This window comes from Felis catus, chromosome D3, assembly GCF_018350175.1.
Source record: "Felis catus isolate Fca126 chromosome D3, F.catus_Fca126_mat1.0, whole genome shotgun sequence".
Taxonomy (NCBI): domain Eukaryota; kingdom Metazoa; phylum Chordata; class Mammalia; order Carnivora; family Felidae; genus Felis; species Felis catus.
The window spans coordinates 28,694,947-28,716,508 of record NC_058379.1 but is presented as its reverse complement, the minus strand read 5'-3'; the positions used below and the strand labels follow the sequence as shown (position 1 = coordinate 28,716,508).

Genomic DNA, 21,562 nt, shown 5'->3' with positions numbered 1-21,562 from the left:
TAGGAAAGTGAGTTCATATGTAGTAAATGTTAATGCACCCTTGGTGAACAGGGTTTATTTTAGTAACACAGAGATGGATATGTTAAAAGATCTTTTTGTAAATCCAGTGGTATCTCCAGAACAAGATAGGAAACCCATATAATGATTTTTGAGGTATGCCAAGATGGTGTTTGGTAAAAATCAACATCCATTCCTGATTTTTTGAAGTCTTAGCGAGCTAGGCTTATAAAGACAGTTCATTAAAATGTGATAAACAAGCAGTCATGGCCATTTCACTATTAGGTGAAATGCCAGATCTGTCTCCCTTCAAGTCAAGATAAAGACCCAGATGCTGTGCCAGTAAGGAATGAAAACAACTGTGAGGAAGGACAGATGGACTAAATTGTTTATTCTTACACAACAAGAACTCAGGAAGTTGAATGTTGTTGGGGGCTGAAACAGCTGCTGAAAAATTTCATTCAAGGCCTAGGATCCTTCTATTTTTCCATTCCATGATGTGTGACTCCTGTCCTCAATTGTCTCATGGTCCCAAGATGGCTACTACACCTCTAAGCATTGCATCTAATTTCCAGACAGGAAGAAGGGGAGGAGGAAGGAATAGTTCTCCTATCAGGAAAGCAAAGACTTTCCCCAAATTTCTAGATTTCCATTTGAGCCTTGTTGTTCAGAATTGGGCCATGTGGTCACTGCAGCTATAACACAGTCTTTAGAGGCCAAAGTGTTTTGAGGTGAGACACATTGGTCTCCCAACCCAAACAGAGTCTGTCACAGATGACCACTGCCACCAACACTGACTGCTGCTCTAGAAGTGCTAGCCAACATGGGTTTTAAAAAGAAACGAAATAAAAGGCTATACGAAAAGTAGAGGCAAGTTTTTTATTTCCAAGTTAAATGACAATTTACCTAGAAAGCCCAATACAATGATAAGTTGTTAGAGAACTAGAATAATTCAGTAAAGTTGCTAGATATAAAATAAATATACAAAAAGATATATATATATATATTATATATATATATAATCAACAGTTGTCCTATATATAACAGAAAGGATTGATCTAGAAACCCCACAAAATTAGAATGAATTTAAGAATAAACATACGTATTGAACATATATGTAAGAATACCTATGAAGAAAACTATACAACTTTTCTGATGCTTAGAGGCAGATTTGAATGACTGCTGCTTTGATGTGAAGATTATATATATAAAATCTATAGTAATTTTTCACAAACTAGTCAATTATAATAAAAATCCCAATGAGATGTGAAGGGGCAAGAAGAGGTTGAGCTCTGAGAAGAAGAATCCTGGGTTATCTCAAAGAATAGATTAAAAAAAAAAAACCTTAAAAAAACACCTATTGAAAATAGTCCTGGTCCTACTACGCATTAAAGTGAATTATGAAGCTACAAACAGAAAAGTCTAAGGAACAGTGAAGAATTCCATTCTAGAATGATTCAGGGACCTTGGAATTTACATCCCAAATAGATGGACTTCAGAGTTCTTGTTTTTTTGACTTAAGAGTTTAATGCAAAATATGGAACCAAAAAAGGATTTAAAGAAGGAGCTTCCTAAGGACTAAGGAAAAATTTAAACAGCAAAACCAAAAAGATCCAGTTACACAGAATTTGAATATCTCTGTACATTAAAGATTCTGTTAACAAAGATAAAAATGTATGTGCCAAGGTGCTTTCTGCATGTCTGTGTGTATGAAAAACAAAGAATGGAACAGACAATTGATATGAAAAAAAGGTAAAAAAACATGAGCCAGTAACGTTCGCGATGTATCAAAATGGTAAATATAAAAAGTGAAGCTGATGCCAAGTGTGTGCAAGGAAGGGTGCACGCAGGGAAAGGGATGGTCCTGGTGCCCACGTGGGAGAATTAAGAATGTTGTGCTGGGTTTGACCTAGAAACAGTTGTGCAATGTTTGTGACTTCTGCCTGTGAACTCCACTTCTCACAATTTATTCTGGGGAAATAACCAAAGGGCAAAACAGGTTTATTTCCAGAATTATTTACAGGTACAGGTAATGTTGATGTTCAACAATAAAGGAACAGATCGATCATGACACAATGATAAGACAGAGAAAGACACAGCCATCAATAATGTTTCTGAAAAATAATTTTGTAATGTGGAAAATGTTCATCATAAAACATTAAATGGAAAAGGATAGAAATAACATGCAAAATATGAATCCAGTTTTGTTCTAAAAGAAAAAGCATATTATATGTGCCCAGAAAAAAAAAAAAACAACAGAAGTAAATGCACCTCCAGCAATGGCTGATGAACTGATACTGAATGTATTTTTATTCTTACAATTTTTTGACTTTTTCCCCAAATGTCTTCAGTATATACGTATTGCTCATATAATCAGGAAAAAAAGTTTATACGCAAATAAAAGAAAAACATCAAGTCTCCAATGAAAAGAGGTAGAAAGGGCATATTCAAATCATTTTCAAGACAAAAGACCAAGATTCCAAACATGTTCAATATTTGGCCTCTTTAGTTACAGAAGGCGCCAAGTAAAGGGATAATAAGGTACCACTCGGCTGAGTCCACAGGCGCACTGCAGGGCCGCCAGCAGGCACAGTGTGCGGGGCCCCAAAGAGATTTTTTCGTTTGAAGTTCTTTTGAAATAAGGAGAAAAAATGGGTATAATGATGAATCAAGCACAGATTGTATTTGTCTTTTACAAATGCGGCTGTAAAATAGAAGTCTTCCTATTTGTCACAGAAGGGTCCATAACTGCCACAACGTGGCCCTGGGGACTGCATAATGGGAGGCTGGCTTGACCACACTCTGGAGGGATGTGGTGAAGCAGCAGGCGCCCAGGAGCATCGCTGTGTTGTCACTGTGCCTGAACGAAGACCGTGTGGACACCCAGCTTTGAAAAGGGAGTCCCGTCCCTGGAGACGGCTGGGCAGGGGACATTCCTACTTGACCACTACTGCTGATGGATTTCTTCATAATGAAATGGTCTTACTTTACACACCACCAAAAACATACAAAAATGGTGATTCTTGAGGCTGTTCCTTTACCTCAAAAAGTTCACTTTTAGAAATCTTTCTTAGATTTTTCTTAATGCTAAAAGAACTATAATGCAAAAAAATGCTCTAAGGGGAGCCTGGCTGGCTCAGTCAGTGGAGCATGTGACTCCTGATCTCAGGGTTGTGAGTTCAAGCCCCACATTAGCTGTAGAGATCACTTAAAAATAAAATCTTTTTTTTTCCTTAAGTTTATTTAATTAATTAATTTATTTATTTGTAAATGTTTATTCATTTTTGAGAGAGAGAGAGAGGCAGAGCATGAGTGGGGAGGGGACAGAGAGAGAGAGGGAGACACAGAATCTGAGCAGGCTCCAGGCTCTGAGCTGTCAGCATACAGCCCAATGCAGGGCTTGAACCCACAAACTGTGAGATCATGACCTGAGCCGAAGTCAGATGCTTAACTGACTGAGCCACCCAGGTGCTCCTTAAGTTTAGTTTGAGAGACAGAGGGAGAGAGGGAGAGCATAGGTGTGCACGGGGGAGGGGCAGAGAGAGAAGGAGAGACAGAATCTCAAGCAGGCTCTGTGCTGTCAGTGCAGAGCCTGATGCAGAGCTCAGTCCCACGACCGTGAGATCATGATCTGAGCCAAAATCAGGAGTCAGACACTTAACTGAGCCACCCAGGCACCCCAAAAATAAAATCTTAAAAAACAAAACCAAACAAAACCCAAAAAGATGCTCTATGAAGAGTAGTTTATAACTGTGAAATGATTTATAAGAGTGAAAACATGGAAATAACTTTAACATCCAATAAAAGAATATTTAATAGAACATTATGCCTCCATTTAAAACACATGTAACTCCAAGGACAGTGCAGTTACTTGGGAAAAAATTCTGCTATGCAGTAGGTGGGAAAAAAAGATTAAAGTGATATATACACTATGTTTGCAGTAACGTAAAAATCCACTCTGAAACAAGCAGAAGGTAATGTATCAAAGTGCGAAATGCAGTTTTATTAGCAATTATGGGAGTCTTTTCTTAATTCCACATTTCCCGAAATGTGGTCATTTTGCTGCCATAATTTAAAAAGTATACTAAAAAGCATTTCATAAACTATAGCTCTCTCTATAAACATAAAGTATTACCACTGAGAAAGCAGCTTGGATTTGCTTAGGACTGCGTGGAATAAACGTTAATTCCAGATGAACGCCGTCCACCTCTGAAGACAGCAGGGGGACAGGTCCCCTCAGAGGGGCTCCTCCCACAGGGCTGAACCGGTGAGCAGAGGGAGGCCCTGCGGGCAGACTGGCCAGCCTGGGTGAAGGCGTGCTTCTAGACACATCTATCCCCAACACCACACCCTGGATGAACGCCGGGCACCCGCCTGTGTGCTCACCATTTCCCACCAGGACGAAGCTGGTGTGTCAGGACCTGGCTACGCTAATGCTGGGCTTCTGAGACGGAGGTGCTGTCACCGGCAGTAGAGCTGCTTCAATGAAGCCAGGCCAGGAAATCTGCCTTTTCCCAAACCCCCACCAGTGAAGATTATTCTCCTCTCCCAGAACAGAATAATGTTCACTTGGAAAGAATAGCGTTCATACTTACTCTGTTTCTATTATTACCACTATTATTATTCTAAACATAACAGCATACAAAGGAAATTCCTGATCGAAATCATGCCAGGAGCCGGTCCCGAGGACACAATGATCAATGTACCTTGTTTTTGTCCTCAGGTAAGACCTACTCCCCAGGTCGGTGACTTGCAAGCCCAAGGAAAGCAGGACGACAGGACATCCTCAAACGGCCCTCACGTCTTCCCTCCTCCAGGGCAGCCCTTCCCAGGGTGGTGCCGACCGCTCAGAGAGGTGTCCCAGCGCGTGGGGAGATGGGCACAGGCGGCAGGGCCAGTCTTGTATCTGAGGCACGTGGATCTGAGCCGCAGTGCTTTCTGGGGAAGCAGCGAGGCTGATGACAACCAGCACGCCATGCTAATTTCCAGGTTTGCTGCCCAGCGGGAAAGTCCTGCTGGCCGAGGGCTGCACCACGCACAAGAGCTCTGCCACGTCCAGGGCGTTGAGTGGGTCCACGCCGCTCACGCCCGTGCCCCCCGTGCCCAGCAGGCTGCCCGGCACGTAGTAGGTGCTCAGTAAGTGCTTGTTGAACTGAATGGCAAAGGGCTTCTCCTCGCTGTGTTGTCTCTGGTGTTCGGCAAGGTGGGCGCTCCAGCCGAACATTTCCCCACACTCGTTACATCTGAACGACTTCTCCCCGGCGTGGACCTTCTGATGTTTGATGAGACAGTGATTCTGGCTGAAGGCCTTGCCGCACTCGCCACACTTGTAGGGCTTCTCCCCGGTGTGGATGCGCTGGTGCACGATGAGGGACGAGTGGCAGCTGAAGGCCTTCCAGCAGCGGCTGCAGTCGAAGGGCTTCTCCCCGGTGTGGATGCGCTGGTGCACGATGAGGTAGGAGTGGGAGCTGAAGGCCTTGCCGCACTCATTGCACTTGAAGGGCTTCTCCCCGCTGTGGATGCGCTGGTGCACCACCAGGTACGAGTGGCAGCTGAATGCCTTGCCGCACGCGCCACACTTGAAGGGCTTCTCCCCCGTGTGGATGCGCTGGTGCAGCGTGAGGCGCGAGCGGCTGTTGAAGGCCTTGTCGCAGTCACCGCATTTGAACGGCTTGTCCCCGTTGTGGATCTTCTCGTGCACAGTCAGGGACGAGTGGCAGGTGAAGGCCTTCCCACACGCGCTGCACTTGTAGGGCTTCTCGCCTGTGTGGATGCGCTGGTGGCGCGTCAGGTGCGTCCTCTGGTTGAAAGCCTTCCCGCACGCGCCACACTGGTAGGGCTTCTCGCCTGTGTGCACGCGCAAGTGCATGTTGAGCAGTGAGCTGCAGCTGAAGGCCTTCTCGCAGGCGCTGCACTTGTAGGGCCGCTCGCCTGTGTGGATCCTGTGATGCACGTTCAGCGATGAGTGGCAGCTGAAGGCCTTGCCGCACTCGCCGCAGAAGAAGGGCTTCTCGCCGGTGTGGATGCGCTGATGCTCGATGAGGTTGGTGCTCCAGGTGAAGGCCTTGCCACACTCGTGGCATTTGTAGGCTTTCTCTCGGGCGTGCCACCGCCGGTGCAGGGTCAAGGACGAGCTCTGGCGGAAGGCTTTTCCGCATTCGCTGCACACGAAGAGGCCATCCCCAGAGGCCGCCACCCGCCTCCTGCTTGGGGCCAGATGTTCACCGTGATCACCGGACTTGCACGGGCCTCTCCCTGCACCTGCTCTCCGGTGCTTCATGGCTGCCTCACCAGACCGGAAGCCCTCGGTGGACCCATCAGGAGGGTCTGCTTCTTCAGGAATGTTCTGGGGGGTGAAGAGGGTACGTCCAGAGGGGAAATCCTTCTCAGACACCTCATGGCCCTGCTGGTGCCTCTCCAGGGAAATGTCCCGGCAGCTGGTGGGCACTGGCCTCTGCAGTGTGGCCTCACCCCTCACCAGAGAGGCTGCCGGACGCTCTCGGGCCCACCCATTGCCCAGACCGGGGCTGTGGATGCTAGACTTCACCAGTGGCTCAGTGATGGGCTCCTGGTAAGGCTCTTCCTTGTGAACACCCTGTCGTTGACATGACTCGTCCTTCACCTCATGCCCAGGCTCCCCTTCTGTAAGAAACAGAAAATGCAATCTTCCATAAGCACATGGAGAGCTGGCACTAGAACTCAGGCTGTGGTCTGCCGGGGGTTCGGGTGAGCACAGAGAAGAGAGGGGAGGCCAACAGCCAGAGCACGCCAAGGCTCGGGGCATGCATCTCGGGTGAGATGGGTGCAAGCCCACAAGAGACGGGGCAGAGAAAGATGGAGATGGGAAATTCCAAAGAGAGCCAGGGACCCAGGAAAGGGGCAGGGCTCACGGGGTCTGGCGGTTGGACATGATTCACTTATCGAAACATCGACTGCTGTGTGTATGTACATCTCTGATGTATGTACATCTTTTTTTTTTTCTTTTTTTTTTTAATTTTTTTTTCAACGTTTATTTATTTTTGGGACAGAGAGAGACAGAGCATGAACGGGGGAGGGGCAGAGAGAGAGGGAGACACAGAACCGGAAACAGGCTCCAGGCTCTGAGCCATCAGCCCAGAGCCTGACGCGGGGCTCGAACTCACGGACCGCGAGATCGTGACCTGGCTGAAGTCGGACGCTTAACCGACTGCGCCACCCAGGCGCCCCTATGTACATCTCTTTAAGAGCTAAATCAGTCTCCTGTCAGCCTCACATGCCAGGGGGATGATCTCCATTGGAGCCACCTCTGCGAACCTTGATCCCCCTCCCTTCCCAACCCAAGGCTGACTCTGTCTTCTCGGTGAGTGAAGCCCTGGTTCCACACACTCCCTGCCCCCTGTCCATTTGCCACTTATTGAATGTTTCCAGAGATGTGGACATTATTTCTGTCTCTCGCCAGTAGAAGGCAGAGGTTTTTGCCTGTTTTGCTTACCACTGAATTTCCAGCACAGTTGCCCACACACAGTTGGTGTTCAACGTATGTGTTGAAGGAAGGAAGCAGGACCACACGGGGGCGGGGGTGTGAGCACTGAGAGGCAAGGGTCTGTACATCCTTCCGTTGTGTTCCCTGCTCACCTGGCCAAGCCCCTCCAGGGGCTTCTCTGGGCATCCACCACGGCTCCTCACCTCGTTCCAAGTGGGAGATCACATCTGGCTTGCAGACTGGGGGTCCTGTTTGTAGGAAGGAAGTGGTGTGTGTGGTTCTGAATGCTGTGGCTCCCCACGGCAGGACAGCGCCAGGACTAAGAGGTGTGCGCCATCCCCGGGGACGGGGGTCTCACATGCAGAACCTCAAATGAAGCACGTACTCTGAGGACCCCGTGGGTACTAATGTTCCCCTCTGTATCTCCCTTCGAAAGCTCCAGGGCAGGCTGGGCTCCCAGGCCCCTGTCCATCTCCTCCCTCTCTTCTGGCCCCCACCCTGGGACCAGCCCCACCTCCAGGCAAGGATGTTGGCAGTTACCATGCACTGCCCAGGCCCAGCATCAGTGCAGAGACCACATCTCCTGCATCTGGGCCTGGCACCGAAGGGAGGCTTGGGAATACCTATTGGCATGGCAGAATGCCCAGACTGCAGGCTGAGCTTGAGGAGCTATCTTACCCAGGGCAAGAAGGTTCTGGTAGTTCTCCAGCATCACGTCACGGTACAAGGCCCTCTGAGGGGAGTCTAGCTGGCCCCACTCCTCCTGTGTGAAGTCCACAGCCACATCCTTGAAAGTCACCGATTCCTGGAATGACACACACATTCTCATTCACTCAGGACAGGAGTGATTCAGACTGTGTTCATGGTTCCGAGGGAGCCACATGTCGACTCAGGACCTTAGGAATGAAGGGTTAACCTTGGGTGACCTTCTCCTGAGTATGGAAGGTTGTGCTGTAGATGCCATCTATCTACAGCCCAACATACACAACACGTCTGAACCAGGAATGGCCATGCAGACCCTGGCCTTCTGGACTGGGAGGGCCAAGCTAACTGGCCAGCCCTGGTGCAGGTGCCTCAGTGGGCTGGAGGCTGCTGTAAGTTCTGGGTAAGATGCTATGCTTCCCAGGCTTAAGAATGTCAAGCTTAAGAACTTGAAAGACTAGTACAAAGAACCCAGAAGCCCTATTGCAAAAGGACCCTACTTTGGGCAGGAAGCCATTATTACACCCTAAGGAAGTAAACTCTACTTATCAGCACAGGCCCAAAGGACCAAGGGAGCCACTTTGTGTTCTGCCTGCCTGCCTCCCACACCTTCCCATCAGACCCCTGTTCCCCTGCCCTCCCTCAGCTCATGTCCTGACCTGTTCTCACTCTCCCCAACAGTGGTCACTGACACGTGCAGGCACTCCTGTTCTAGAACCCCAGGCTCCTCTGCTGCCTGGGGCTCCTCACCGGCTCTGGAGCCTCCAGGCTGGCATCCCCAATGTTCCTCTAGCTCTTCACGCTCCAATTCCACTCTGCATCCCCCTTGATAGCAGCATATAAGCTCTCCAGGCCCATCAGGGCGCTGACCTAAGGTGGCAAGGGTGTGTCTTTCTTCAAAGACACGGGTACTGTGGGATCTTGGCTTAAATCATAGACAGGGCATTACATTAGACATAACAATGAAGAACAAACCAAGCAGGGGAGGCCTGGCTCCCATCTTGTAAGTGTTTGCTGGGAGTGACTGGCATACAACCAAGCTCCCAGGTGTCATCAGGTTTCTCTGGAAACCCTGGACCTGCATCAGCACCCATGGTCAGGCACCGTGGTGCACAATGTCAGGCCCTGAGATGAGGCCTTCTGCCTACCAGGAGGTCAGGAAGAGTGGGGGCATCCTTAGGGACCACCAGAGCTTTGACCAACAGCTCTAAAAGTGGCTTATGCTCGGGGTGCCTGGGTGGCTCAGTCGGTTAAGCCTCTGACTTCGGCTCAGGTCATGATCTCACGGTCTATGAGTTTGAGCCCTGCTTTAGGCCCTGTGCTGTCAGTACAGAGCATGGAGCCTACTTTGGATTCTGTGTCTCCCTTTCTCTGCCCCTCGTCCATTCATGCTCTGTCTCTCAAAAAATGAATAAATGTTAAAAAAATTAAAAAAAAAAGTGGTTTATACTTTTAGACAGTTTTCACCATTGCTGTGGACAGAACTGTGTCCACCTGAAATCATATGTGGACACCCTCACTTCCAACATGACTGTATTTGGAGCCAGGGTCTCTTTAGTAGGTATCCGAGGTTACAAGGGGCCATAAGGGTGGGTCCTGATCTGACAAGCTTGGTGGCTGCATTTGAAGAGGACAAGAGATCTCTCTTCCTGCTGCGCATCCCGAGAAGCAAGAGCCAGGAAGAGAGCTTCAGCAAACCGGACCCTGCTGGCACCCTGATCTCAGACTTGCCGCCTCCAGAACTGTGTGAAAATACATTTCTGTTGTTTAAGCCGCCAAGTCAGTGGTATTTTGTTACGGCAGCCCGACCGCAGACAAACACCAACATAACGCAGTAGGAAAGATAAAGCCACCCTTTATAACACACACAAAATGCAAGTCTCGGTGGGATAAGGATCTAAATGTGGGCGCTGCTGGGAGATAGTTCCCTAAATCCCTGGCTAGCATGACAGGAAACCCAGAAACCAGGAGGGGGCGATTTACGTTTCTTCCATGAAAGTTTACATTTTCTGCATGCAACACTGGCAAATCACTAAGAAGAAAGAAAAAAGAAAATGGGCATAGGGTTTAAGCAGACAATTCACAGAACACTGACAAATGACTAATAAGCACATGAGGCGATGCTCAGCTACACTAGATACACAGAAATGATTAATAAAATACCATTTCACACACAGCAGAGAGGCACAATGTTTAAAGCCTGAAAGTAAGTAGTGGGGGCTGGTCCGTGGGGAAACAGATGGTCTTACACCACTGGATAGGTATCAGGGGGACATCCATTTTGGAGGGCAAAACCTGCTCCACTTTCTCTAGTGAAGCCGAGAGTGTGTGTTCCCTGTGCCTCAGAAGTTCACTCTGAGATTCCTATCCAGCCCGAGTAACTGAGAAAACACTGGAAACATGCTGAACGTCCATCAACCGGTAGGGATGAATATACCACAGAAAACTGTGCAGCACTGAAAATGAACACGGTGGAGTAACTCATCCTGTGGGGAGCTCTTCAGAGCAGTGTGGTGGGCACAAAAGCAGGCTGAGGGAAACCATGCCCAGTGTGATGCCTGACACGGTCCCGTCTAGAACCACACACGGCACCGCGTGGAGTTTACAGATACTCAGATGTGCATCTAGCTCTACTGTCTGGCGGATGAGAGCACAGGCTCTAAGCCCAATGGCCTGGGTGGGCTACCCACTCTTGCCCTTCCTGGCTCTATGAATTGGGGGTGCCTCAGTTTCCTTGTCTGTTAACAGTACCTATGTCATTAATCACAGAGAGGACTGAATGAATTACTACTGTGTGTGAAGCACACACTCGAGTGCCTGGCAGATGGCAGGTGCCCTTTGGTGTTTGCTGTTCGTCACCATCCTCTGATACTGTCACAGACTGAGGAGGGCAGGGGAAGAAGAAGATGGGGGGCCAGGAAGGATGCAAAAAAACCTCTTGCCTTTACCTGCAATATTTTACTTTTTTAAAGGATTTGGAACAAATATGACACAATTTAGTCATTAATTTTGCAAAGTAGGTACACAGAGGGTTGTTATTACTCTGCTTAAAGGTTTCAAAATTTTAAAAATAAGAAAAAGCCATTCAAGGAGGAAGACTGCACATTTCCAATGGACATATAAAAAGAGTAATGATTTTTTTTGGTCAGGAAAACGTAGATTGAAACAAAATAACGTAACACTTTTTACCTATCAGGGGAGCACTAATTAAAACCTGGCATCCTGGCAATGAGGAAGCATTTTTGGTGGGAGTGGGAATTGTTCTACTCTTCTGGGTATTCACACTGTAGAAACAAAGTTTCTGCACATAAGGAAGCAAATGCAAGGCTGAGTATTGCCAGCACTGTACTTATCAGAAACCAACCAACCAACCAAGGCATCAGGATGGTTGACTAAATTAGGGTAGGCGCCTACAGGCAGACCACGGAAAATAACACAGCTATCCAAAGGTATGCGTTGTACATTATGCTAAGTGAAGGAAGCCAAAAAAGGCCACATATGGTATGATCCCACATATATGAAATGCCCAGAATAAGCAAATACAGAGAGACGAAAAGCAAATTAGTGGTTGCTGAGGGCTAGAGTGATAGCTAATGGATATAGGGTTTCTTTTGGGGGTGACAGAAATGTTCTAAAACTGACTACGGTTGACAGTTGCACTGCCTTGTGAATACACTCAAAACCACTGAATTGTACGCTTGAAAAGGACGGATTTTATGGTATGTGAATTATACGTCCATAAAAACAAAGGGAAGCACTGGAATGTGTACAGTCTGATCCCATTTTTAAAACAATATGGTTAAGCCCCATGTCTACGTATGCTGGAAGCTGCTCATGTGAACGAGGAAAGAGATGTGGAAGAACAAGTATCAAAACTGAGGACACTGGCTGTCTTAAGGAAATGTGATTGTAGGTACAGGGAAAGGAGAAGATTATTAACTTTGTTACACAGCAAATATTGGTTTTGTAAATTAAAAAAAAATTACTTTTCAAAGAAGAAGGAAAAGCAAAGCAGGGCAGGGATTAGCAGTATGATTTTGGTCTGGCCACCCAGTTTCCTCGAGCCTGTTTTCCTGCAGCTAGGGAAAAGACTGGGAGCAGTGGGGCCTCCTGCGGTTGAAGAGAAAATAAAGCAGGGTGCAAGTATCCCAGTCTCAGGTACCAAGGAAAGGACGCAGCGTCTGTCAGTCCCCGCTTGGCCATCTCCGGCCTCTCTGGCTGGGCACACCAAGAGGCTGGAGACCCTGCCCTGGCTCTATGAGAAGAGAACAAACAGCAGGACGCGCCGCGTCCAGAATCGTGTCAGGGATGTCTCCTGTCTCAAGCATTAGAGAAGGGGCAGGCCACAGCAGAGCACGCTGGCGCCCAGAAATGGGGTGAGTTAGGCTCCGGCAGGGGGCGTGTCCTGATACTTCACGCTCACGGAGCCCTGTCGTCGTGGATGAGGAGCAGTGGGAGGTGCCGCTGTGGCCAGAGGATGAAGATGCGTGCTCTGAGGTGCTGATGCCTGTGTTCTGCAGCAGGATGGACAGAGGGAAGGCAGGAGAGAGGGACAAGAACAGATTCTGCATGTGGGCTGGCAGAGTGAAGAAGAAGCAGCCTGGTAAAAACTGCGTTTCGTGTTCTGCTTCCAGACACAAAAAAGTAACAAGCACCAGGTTTGCCCTGTTCCCTCAGACAACTGCTAAACTGGGCAAAATTGTATGAAACAATGATTGAATTCAAGACACTAGACGAGTCGCAGCTCAGAACAGACCTCTGACAGAAGGGAAACAAAATGAGCCCCACAGCCACCCGATCCTCCCACCTGAAAGCAGTTTCCAGACTATAGTGTGGGGAGTGGTGACCCAGACAGAACCTGTGGTCTCACCAACTTGAAGGAGAACAGAGTTTAGGGTGTCCAGGTGATTAAAATTTCTAGGGCTACATGCCAGAGCAGAGGACCCAGAACTCTGGATCCACTTGAGACTGACTGAGGACCAATAGGCACGTGCCTGGGAGGAAACAACCCCAAACCAGGAAAAGAAACACCAGAAAGAAGTAGGTAGAACAATTATTAAAACTCACACAAGGTTGGGGGTAGTTTATGGTCTCACCAGCCAGAGTGGAATGCCCTCCTGCTGAATGGGCACTGAGAAAAGTCCACAGAAGAGAAGAGCTTCAGTGGTCTGACAAAATTAGCGCAAGACTAAAGCCTTCTCTGGCTCCACCTTAACAAAACCTAAAGAGCAAGCCTTGAAAGATCCAACTAATACTAAGCAACGCCCACCCAGAACAAATTCCAGAAATATTTAAGAATTCCAAAAAAAAGCCAACACTCAACAAAGTCAAATTCACTCTAGCATCTAGTAAAGCAACTAAAAGGAAAAAATAAGTTAACAAAATCAGAGAAATTAAGAGTATACTAAAATAGTATTTGTTTACCTCATAAGAATGCATAAAGGAGAAACAAACAAAAAAGATACAAGACCTATAGAAAACAAATAACAAAATGGCAGATGTAAATCCAGTCATAGCCATAATTATATTAAATATGAATGGTCTTTGGGGCACCTGGGTGGCTCAGTCGGTTGAGCATCCGACTTCGGCTCAGGTCATGATCTCACAGTCTGTGAGTTCGAGTCCCGCGTTGGGCTCTGTGCTGACAGCGCAGAGCCTGGAGCCTGCTTCAGATTCTGTGTCTCTCTCTCTCTGACCCTCCCCCGTTCATGCTCGGTCTCTGTCTCAAAAATAAATAAACATTAAAAAAAATTAAAAAAAAAGAAATGTGAATGGTCTTAGGGTGCTTGGGTGGCTCATTCAGTTGTGTCCAACTCTTAATTTCAGCTCAGGTCATGATCTCATGGTTCGTGAAACTGAGCCACCACTCTGCACTGCAGGTCTGGAGCCTCCTTGGGATTCTCTCTCTCCTTCTCTCTCTGCCCTTCCCCTGCTTGCATATACACACTCTTTTCCTCTCAAAATAAATAAATAAACTTAAAGTAAACAAATAAATAAATGTGAATGGTCTTAATACTCCAATTGAAAATTAAAGATTGTCGGGGTGCCTGGGTGGCGCAGTCGGTTAAGCGTCCGACTTCAGCCAGGTCACGATCTCGCGGTCTGTGAGTTCGAGCCCCGCGTCGGGCTCTGGGCTGATGGCTCAGAGCCTGGAGCCTGTTTCCGATTCTGTGTCTCCCTCTCTCTCTGCCCCTCCCCCGTTCATGCTCTGTCTCTCTCTGTCCCAAAAATAAAAGTAAACGTTGAAAAAAAAATTAAAAAAAAAAAAAAAGAAAATTAAAGATTGTCAAATCGAATTAAAAAATTAAGACCCAACTATGTCAGCCACAGAAACCCACTTTAAAAACGAAGACAAGGGCACGTGGGTGGCTTAGTCGGCTAAATGTCCGACTCTTGATTTCAGGTCAGGTCATGATTTCATGGTTCGGTTGGTGAGATCATACCCCGTGTTGGGCTTTATGCTGACAGTGTGGAGCCTGCTTGGGATTCTCTCTCCCTCTCTTTCTGCCCCTTCCTGGCTTGTGCATGATCCTTCTCTCTCAAAATAAATAAATAAACATTAAAAAAACAAAGACAAATACACCACACATACACAATAAATAAAAATAAACATCAAATAAGAAAAAAAGAAAAACAAAGACAAAGGTAGTTTAAAAGTAGAATGGGAAAAGATATATCCTGCAAATACTAATCAAAAGAAAGCTGAAGTGGCTACATTAACATTAGACAAAGCAGATTTCAGAGCAGAGGACATCATCAGAGATAAAGAGAGATGTTACATAATAATCACTATGTGATTATGTAATGGTCATCATCACAACAGCAATTCATTAAAAGCTCACAACATTATAGATGTACCTACCAAAAGAGCTTCAAAATACATAAAGCAAAAACCTGATAGAACTGAAAAGACAAATCCACAATTATACTTGGTAATTTCAACAATAATCTCTCTCAATAATTGATAGAACACATAAGCAAAAAATATGTAAGGACATAAAACAATTGATTAACACATCATCCAACTTAATTAACATTCACATAACACTCTAGCTGACAAAAGCAGAAGACACATTCTTTTCAAGTGCATATAGAACATTTATCATGGTAAACCACATTCTGAGCAATAAAATAAATTTTAGTAAATTTGAAAAAATTCAAATCATACAAAAGTTCCTTCTCTAACTACAACAGAATTAAACTAGAAATCAATAATAGAAAGATATCTGGAAAATCCTCTAAATATTGGGAAATTAAACAACACATTCCTAAATACCACATGGTTGAAGAAGAAATCACAATGGAAACTGGAACTATTTTGAACTGAATACAAATGAAAATACAACATAAAGTTTGTGGGATGTAGCTAAGGTAGTGCTAAGAGGGAAATTTATAGCATCGGATGGTATATGAGAAAAGAAGGAAGGTGCCAAATCAATATCTGAGTTTCAACTTTAAGAAACCAAAATAAGTAGGGGCACCTGGGTGGCTCAGTCGGTTAAGCAACTGACTTTGGCTCAGGTCATGATCTCATGGTTCGTGAGTTCGAGCCCCACATCGGGCTCTGTACAGACAGCTCAGAGCCTGGAGCCTGCTTCAGATTCTGTGTCTCCCTCTCTCTCTGCCCCTCCCCCATTCACTCTCTGTCTCTGTTTCTCTCTCTCAAAAATAAATAAATATTTTTTTAAAATTTTAAAAAAAGAAACCAAAATAAGTAAAGGAAGGAAATAATATGGATCTAAAATCAATGAAATAGGAAACAGAAATTCAATAGAGAAAATCAAATCAAAAGATGGCTCTTGGAAATGATCGATAAAATTGATAATTAAACATATATTTACTATTTGACTCAGCAATTCCACTTAGGTATTTATTCTAGAGAATTTAAAACAATTTATTCTAGAGAATTTAAAACAGAGTACAAATATCTATATTTGTACTCAAATATTGATAGCAGGTTTACTTGTAATAGCCAAAACTTGGAAACAACCTAATATCCCTCAGCTAGTAGATGGATGAACAAATTGTAAATATCCATACAGTCTTTTGGGCTGAGTTGTGACCCCTCCAAATTCACATGTTGAAGTCCCAGCCCCTAGTACCTCAGAAAAATGACCATGCTTGGAGAGAGAGTCCTTAAAGAGATAATAAAGGCAAAATGAGGTCATTATAGTGAGCCATCATCCAATAGGACTGGTGTCCTGATAATAAAATGAACTTTGGACCCAGACATGTACAGAGAAAGACCATGTGAAGTCACTGGGAGAAGGTACCTTTACAAACCAAGAAGAGCAGCTTCAGAAGAAACCAATCCTGTTGAAATCTGAATCTTGAACATCCAGAACTGAGACAATAAATTTGTTGTTTAAGCCATCTGTAGCACTTTGCTATGGCAGCCCTTGTAAACTAATACAAATGGTATATTACTTAGCAATAAAAAGGAACAAACTATTGATTCACATAACGATATGAACTCAAAGCATTACGGTAAATGAAATTAGAAACTAAAAACTATGTGGGGCACCCGGCTGGCTCAGTTGGCAGACCCAACTCTTGATCTCAGGGTTATGGGTTTGAGCCCCATGTTGGGTATAGAAATTACTTAAAAATAAAATATTTAGGGACGCCTGGGTGGCTCAGTTGGTTGAGCGTCCAACTCTTGGTTTTGGCTCAGGTCATGATCCCAGGGTCATGGGACTGCAACCCACGTTGGGCTCCGTGCTGAGAGTGGAGCCTGCTTAAGATTTCTCTCTGTTCCCCTCTACCTACTCACGGGTCTCCCTCTTAAAAAAAATAAAATAAAATCTTTAAAAAACAAAACTAGGGGCGCTTGGGTGGCTCAGTTGGTTAAGAGTCCAACTTCAGCTGTCATGATCTCACGGTTCATGGGTTCAAGCCCTGTATTGGGCTCTGTGCTGACAACTCAGAGCCTGGAGCCTGCTTCGGATTCTTTGTCTCCCTCTCCCTCTTCCCTCACTCATGCTCTGTCTCTGTTTCTCTCTCAAAAATAAATAAACATTAAAAAAAATCTTTTTAAAAAGAAACCAAACACTACATACTATGTATTTCCATACACAATTCTTAAAAAATGCAAAACTGTGGCTGCCACAGGATTGGGGGAGAGGACTGACTGTAAAGGGGTATGAAGGAACTTTCTGGGTGATGGAAATGTTCTATGTTATGATTGTGGTGCTGGTTACATTTAACAAAACTCATCAAATCCTGTACTTAAAATTGGAGAACTTTATATAAATTATACCTCAATAAATGTGATTCAGAAAACCCACTGGATTTCATGGAGATGAGAAAGTGGGGGTGAGGACACATGCTGAGAACATGCCCATAACTGAGGCAGGCAGGGATGAAGCATAATGGTCATGGCATTAGCAGAAGAAAGGAGAAACATAGGCAGAAACAAGCTCCAGAGACAACAGAATGTGGTGTTGGAGAAAGGGGGCTATCAGAGGCTACAAGGCTTCTGTGTGAGGGTGTCAAAAGGCAAGGGCAAGATAGGATCTGAGCCTTGTGAAGGCCCATCAGGGGGTATTCCCAACCCACTGGGAGAAGCCCATGTCTGGTGTGCATTCATTCTGTAGAATAGGAAACAAATCCCAGGGGGAAGGTGTGGGAATCAAATGTGTGGTACTGAAACTGGCAAGGAAGTCAGAAAAGACTGTGGGGGTGGGGGGGATGTCCCAGGAGAGCAAATCACTTGACTGTGAGTCTGAGTGGGACTGCTGGGAGAGAAGAGTACTCAGGGGAGGAGGACCAGTTACTCAAGGATCTGACAAGCTGATCCTTTAGGAATAACACCTATGAACAAGAAAGGTACTACCTTGAGGGAGTCACTCACAAGTGCATGCACACTTCCTATTGAACCATTCGAAGGTAAGTCGCAAACATCATACCTTACCCCACATGCTTCACCTTGTATATTCTAAGGATACTCTCCTACCCAATCACAGTGTTACCATCACACCCAAGAAATTTAATGTTGATACTATATGATCTAAGATAAATCCATTTTCAAATGTCCTCAATTGTCCCAAACTTCCTTTGATTGAATTTTTTGGATCTCTGACCCATCAAAGATCACATACAGCATTTGACAGTCATTTCAATCTTGAGCGTTTTATAGAACAAAAGAGCATTCTAACACATTACAGAAGCTAGGCACATCTCATAATATGGTTTTTATAGTTACTTCTATTTTTTTGTAATCAGACCCCTTTCAAGTGGGAGGTTAACAGAATCACAAAACCCTAAAAAAGTCAAAGGACCCTCCATCCTCCAGCCCTTCTCACTACTGAACACTCTCTTTATCAACTGTACCCTTTTAAATACTGTGAAGGATGGGGGTGGTTTAGGTAGTAGAACAAAATGAGAAACAAAACCCAAAGTCTGTGAAAGGAGGGATTTGGGCCCTACTTAGCTGCAGAAGTGGCCCCAGGGCCAATTCCTCGCTGAGCTCCCAAATCTGCTAAAACTCCAGGTTTTTCCTTGACAACCCCATTTCAGGGTCCGTACAGTGGAAATGCAGACAGGGATGCACCCCCTTACCAACACTCCTACCCTGGTGCTGCAATGCAGCCTTTCCTTCAACTGTTCCACACCCCCCTACCTGATTCCATCCCAGAAAATTCTCCCCAAGGAGGGCTATCCCCCAGGTCTGCATGTGAAGGTGACTGCAGTGATTGGGTGAGCTGTCATCTACGTGCTTAGGTTCCACTAAAACCACTCCTCTGAGCTCCTGCTATAATGCTGGGCAAATGACCCACCCACTGGGCTGAATCAGGCTGGAAGGGACACTCATTTCAAGGGCACACTTGGACTCTTCTACCAGAGCTGTTCCCTTGCCCAGAGCTTCCTAAGGACGGGAGAGCAGGCACCCCAGATTGGGAGAGGGAGAGAGGTGGTCCTTGAATGACTTGAAGATCCTGGGCAGAAGAAAAGTGCCAACCCCCTTTATAAAGAGCGAGATGTTCAGAAGGAAAAAAAGACAACCACTCACCTCGGACCTGGCTTCCAGGAGACCCTGACCCAATTTATCCTCTGGATTCTTTCTGAGGGTAAGAGCAGGCTCCTGGGAGGACAGAGCTGAGGAGGAGAAATGAGTCAAAGGGGCTGTTCTGCCCATAGCCACCAGGCGCATGGCTGAACTAAATAGAGCCCACTCCACCCCTGGCATGGGGGAGGATCAGAGAGAAGTCAGGAACCGCCCATATAGATGGGGTAGGGAGGGAGCCCTAATATCCAACACAATCCGATAGGCATCAGGGATTAATTCTGCCAGTGTCTCAGGCACTCCAATCAAGAAGGAAGAATACTGCCATTCCCTTCCTCTTCAGCATGTTTGAGACGTGGAAGTAAACGGGTGCGCACGGTGGCCTGACTCTGCTAGGTGCTTCTGGGAAACTAGGCTCACATCTCTGGGTGTCAGTCTCAAGCGCAAGGCCACAGACCCAGTGACTAGAAGAGTCAACTGTACCTGTCTCCTGGGGCTTCGGGGCAGGGGTCTCCATGGCGCCCCTCGGCAGTGTTCCCCGGAGGCGTGGGCAGCTCTGCAGCCTCCTGGGCCCCAGGCCAGGCCCAGAGGCGCGGGTCCTGCTCCTGGGGCTCAGGGACAGCCTGCAGGGGAGCCCCGTGGGGTTGCACGCGCACTCCCGGCTGCACGGTCACGCACGCGGAGACTCCTGAGTTCCCCTCAAGGTCGGGGTCAAGCTGGCTCGGCAAGCACCACACACCCGAGGCTGCGCTCACGCCCCATCACTCGCGACCTGGGGCACTGCGTCGGGGGACCAGGGCCGGCCTCAAGCTCAGCCGTCCGGAGGCAGCGGGCGTAGAACGCGGCCCCTCCGCGGACTGACAGACCGACAGACGCTCGGACAGATGCGCGAGCAAGCGGGCCGGCCTCCCACAAAAGCGGACCCACGACCACAAAGGAGCAGCTCAGCGACCGCCGCGGGAAAGTACGCCTGCGCGGACCGGACGCGAACTACAACTTCCGGTAGCCTTTGCGTCGCGCTGGCGCGGACTCCATTGAGAGAATGCAGTCGGGGTCCCGGAGCTGCCTGGCACCTCGACGCGAACCGGCTTTGTAAGCACAGGCTTCTGGGAAATGTAGTTCCCAGCGCAACTAAACTCTCTGGCCCCGCCCCACTCTTCCTCCCACTCTTTGCTGCATAAAGCTCTTGTGTCTCGGTGGGTGGGTGCGTGAGTGAATGAGTGGAGTGAGTGTCTCTCTCTCTCTCATTGGGGATGTGAGAGGACGGTACCCAGAAACGTGGAAATATCCTATCAGTTCGTCCATGCCTCCAGATGGCGTCGGGTGGGCTCCGACCCACATTCATTTTTGCGAATCCTCAGGCCTCTGGTCTTAGGGACCCTAGAGGTGGTGGCCTGCACCCTGGACCCCGAAGAAGGGAGAGCCCGAGCCCTGGTGGGACTGCCCACCCTTAGGAGCTTGGGAAGGAGGATCTGGGCTGTGGCACAGCTCTGGCACAGTCCCGTAACTTTATCACAGTGATGATGCCGATATTTATTGAGGACCAACAACATGCCAGGCACCTTTCTTGCCTGGAAAGAGCTTGACATGTATTTTCTGGCAGAACATTCACAACAACTCAGTGAGGTTTGGTGAATATTATTACCTTCGTTTTAGAGATGAGGAAAATTGGGCACAGCGTGGTGGGGTAACTTGTCGCAGGTCACACAGCCAGGAGGATGAAGAGCCAGGCTTTGAACCCAGGCCGAGTAACTCCAGAAAGAAGTTTATTACCAGGTTCCTGAGAGCTAGTTTGGGGTGAGGCAGACTGGAAACTTTTCAGACCCCTACCTTGACTACAGGTAGGCTTGGCCACATACAGGGTCTCATTTGACACCAGCGAGCTGTGCTCAGTGCAGACAGTGTTCAATAGCAACCCCAGGGCAAAAGCCTGAGTGGGTGTGAGACTGTGTGTATCTGAATCTCACAAGTCTGGTTGTGAATCTGTGAGTGTGGTGGTGAGTGGTTGTTGTATTATAGGGCTGGTTATCGTGTGAGTCCTTGTGTATAGGTGAACCTGTGTATATATATTTGTGTCTCTGTGGGTCTTACAGATCTTGTTTCTTTGTATCTGTTGCACAATCACCCTATGTTCATTTTGACTCTGTGTGTTTCTTGCCTCATTTCTCGTGTGTGTGTGTGTGTGTGTGTGTGTGTGTGTGTGTGTGTATATGGGTGTGCCTCTGAGAAAGAGTGTATGCATGCAATCTGGTCTGCGGGCCTGTATCTGGCTGCTCTCTTACAGTTCTGGTGTGTGTCTGGATGTGTGTATGTGTGTAATCTTTCTGTACATGGAAGTGTAATTTGCACTTGTGGGCTTGTGAGTCTGGTGTGATTCTGTATGTGATGGCATATAG

At 46.9% G+C, this 21,562-nt stretch overlaps 1 protein-coding gene across 2 annotated transcripts; it reads right to left on the bottom strand.

Moving 5' to 3' along the window:
- Positions 1 to 3,793: 3,793 nt before the first annotated feature.
- ZNF74 (zinc finger protein 74) lies at positions 3,794 to 20,152 on the bottom strand. 2 transcript variants are annotated; one of them, XM_006938708.5, is made up of 5 exons: positions 19,650 to 20,151; positions 19,173 to 19,258; positions 8,138 to 8,264; positions 7,612 to 7,707; positions 3,794 to 6,639 (listed from the first exon to the last, which is right to left on the bottom strand). In XM_006938708.5, exons 1-5 carry the CDS (start codon positions 19,681 to 19,683, stop codon positions 4,976 to 4,978), a joined length of 2,007 nt encoding a protein of 668 aa, XP_006938770.3. In that variant the 5' UTR covers positions 19,684 to 20,151; the 3' UTR covers positions 3,794 to 4,975. The 2 variants fall into 2 exon arrangements, with proteins under 2 accessions (XP_006938770.3, XP_019670476.3); XM_019814917.3 differs by lacking the exon at positions 7,612 to 7,707 and having other exon boundaries at positions 19,650 to 20,152.
- Positions 20,153 to 21,562: the final 1,410 nt, after the last annotated feature.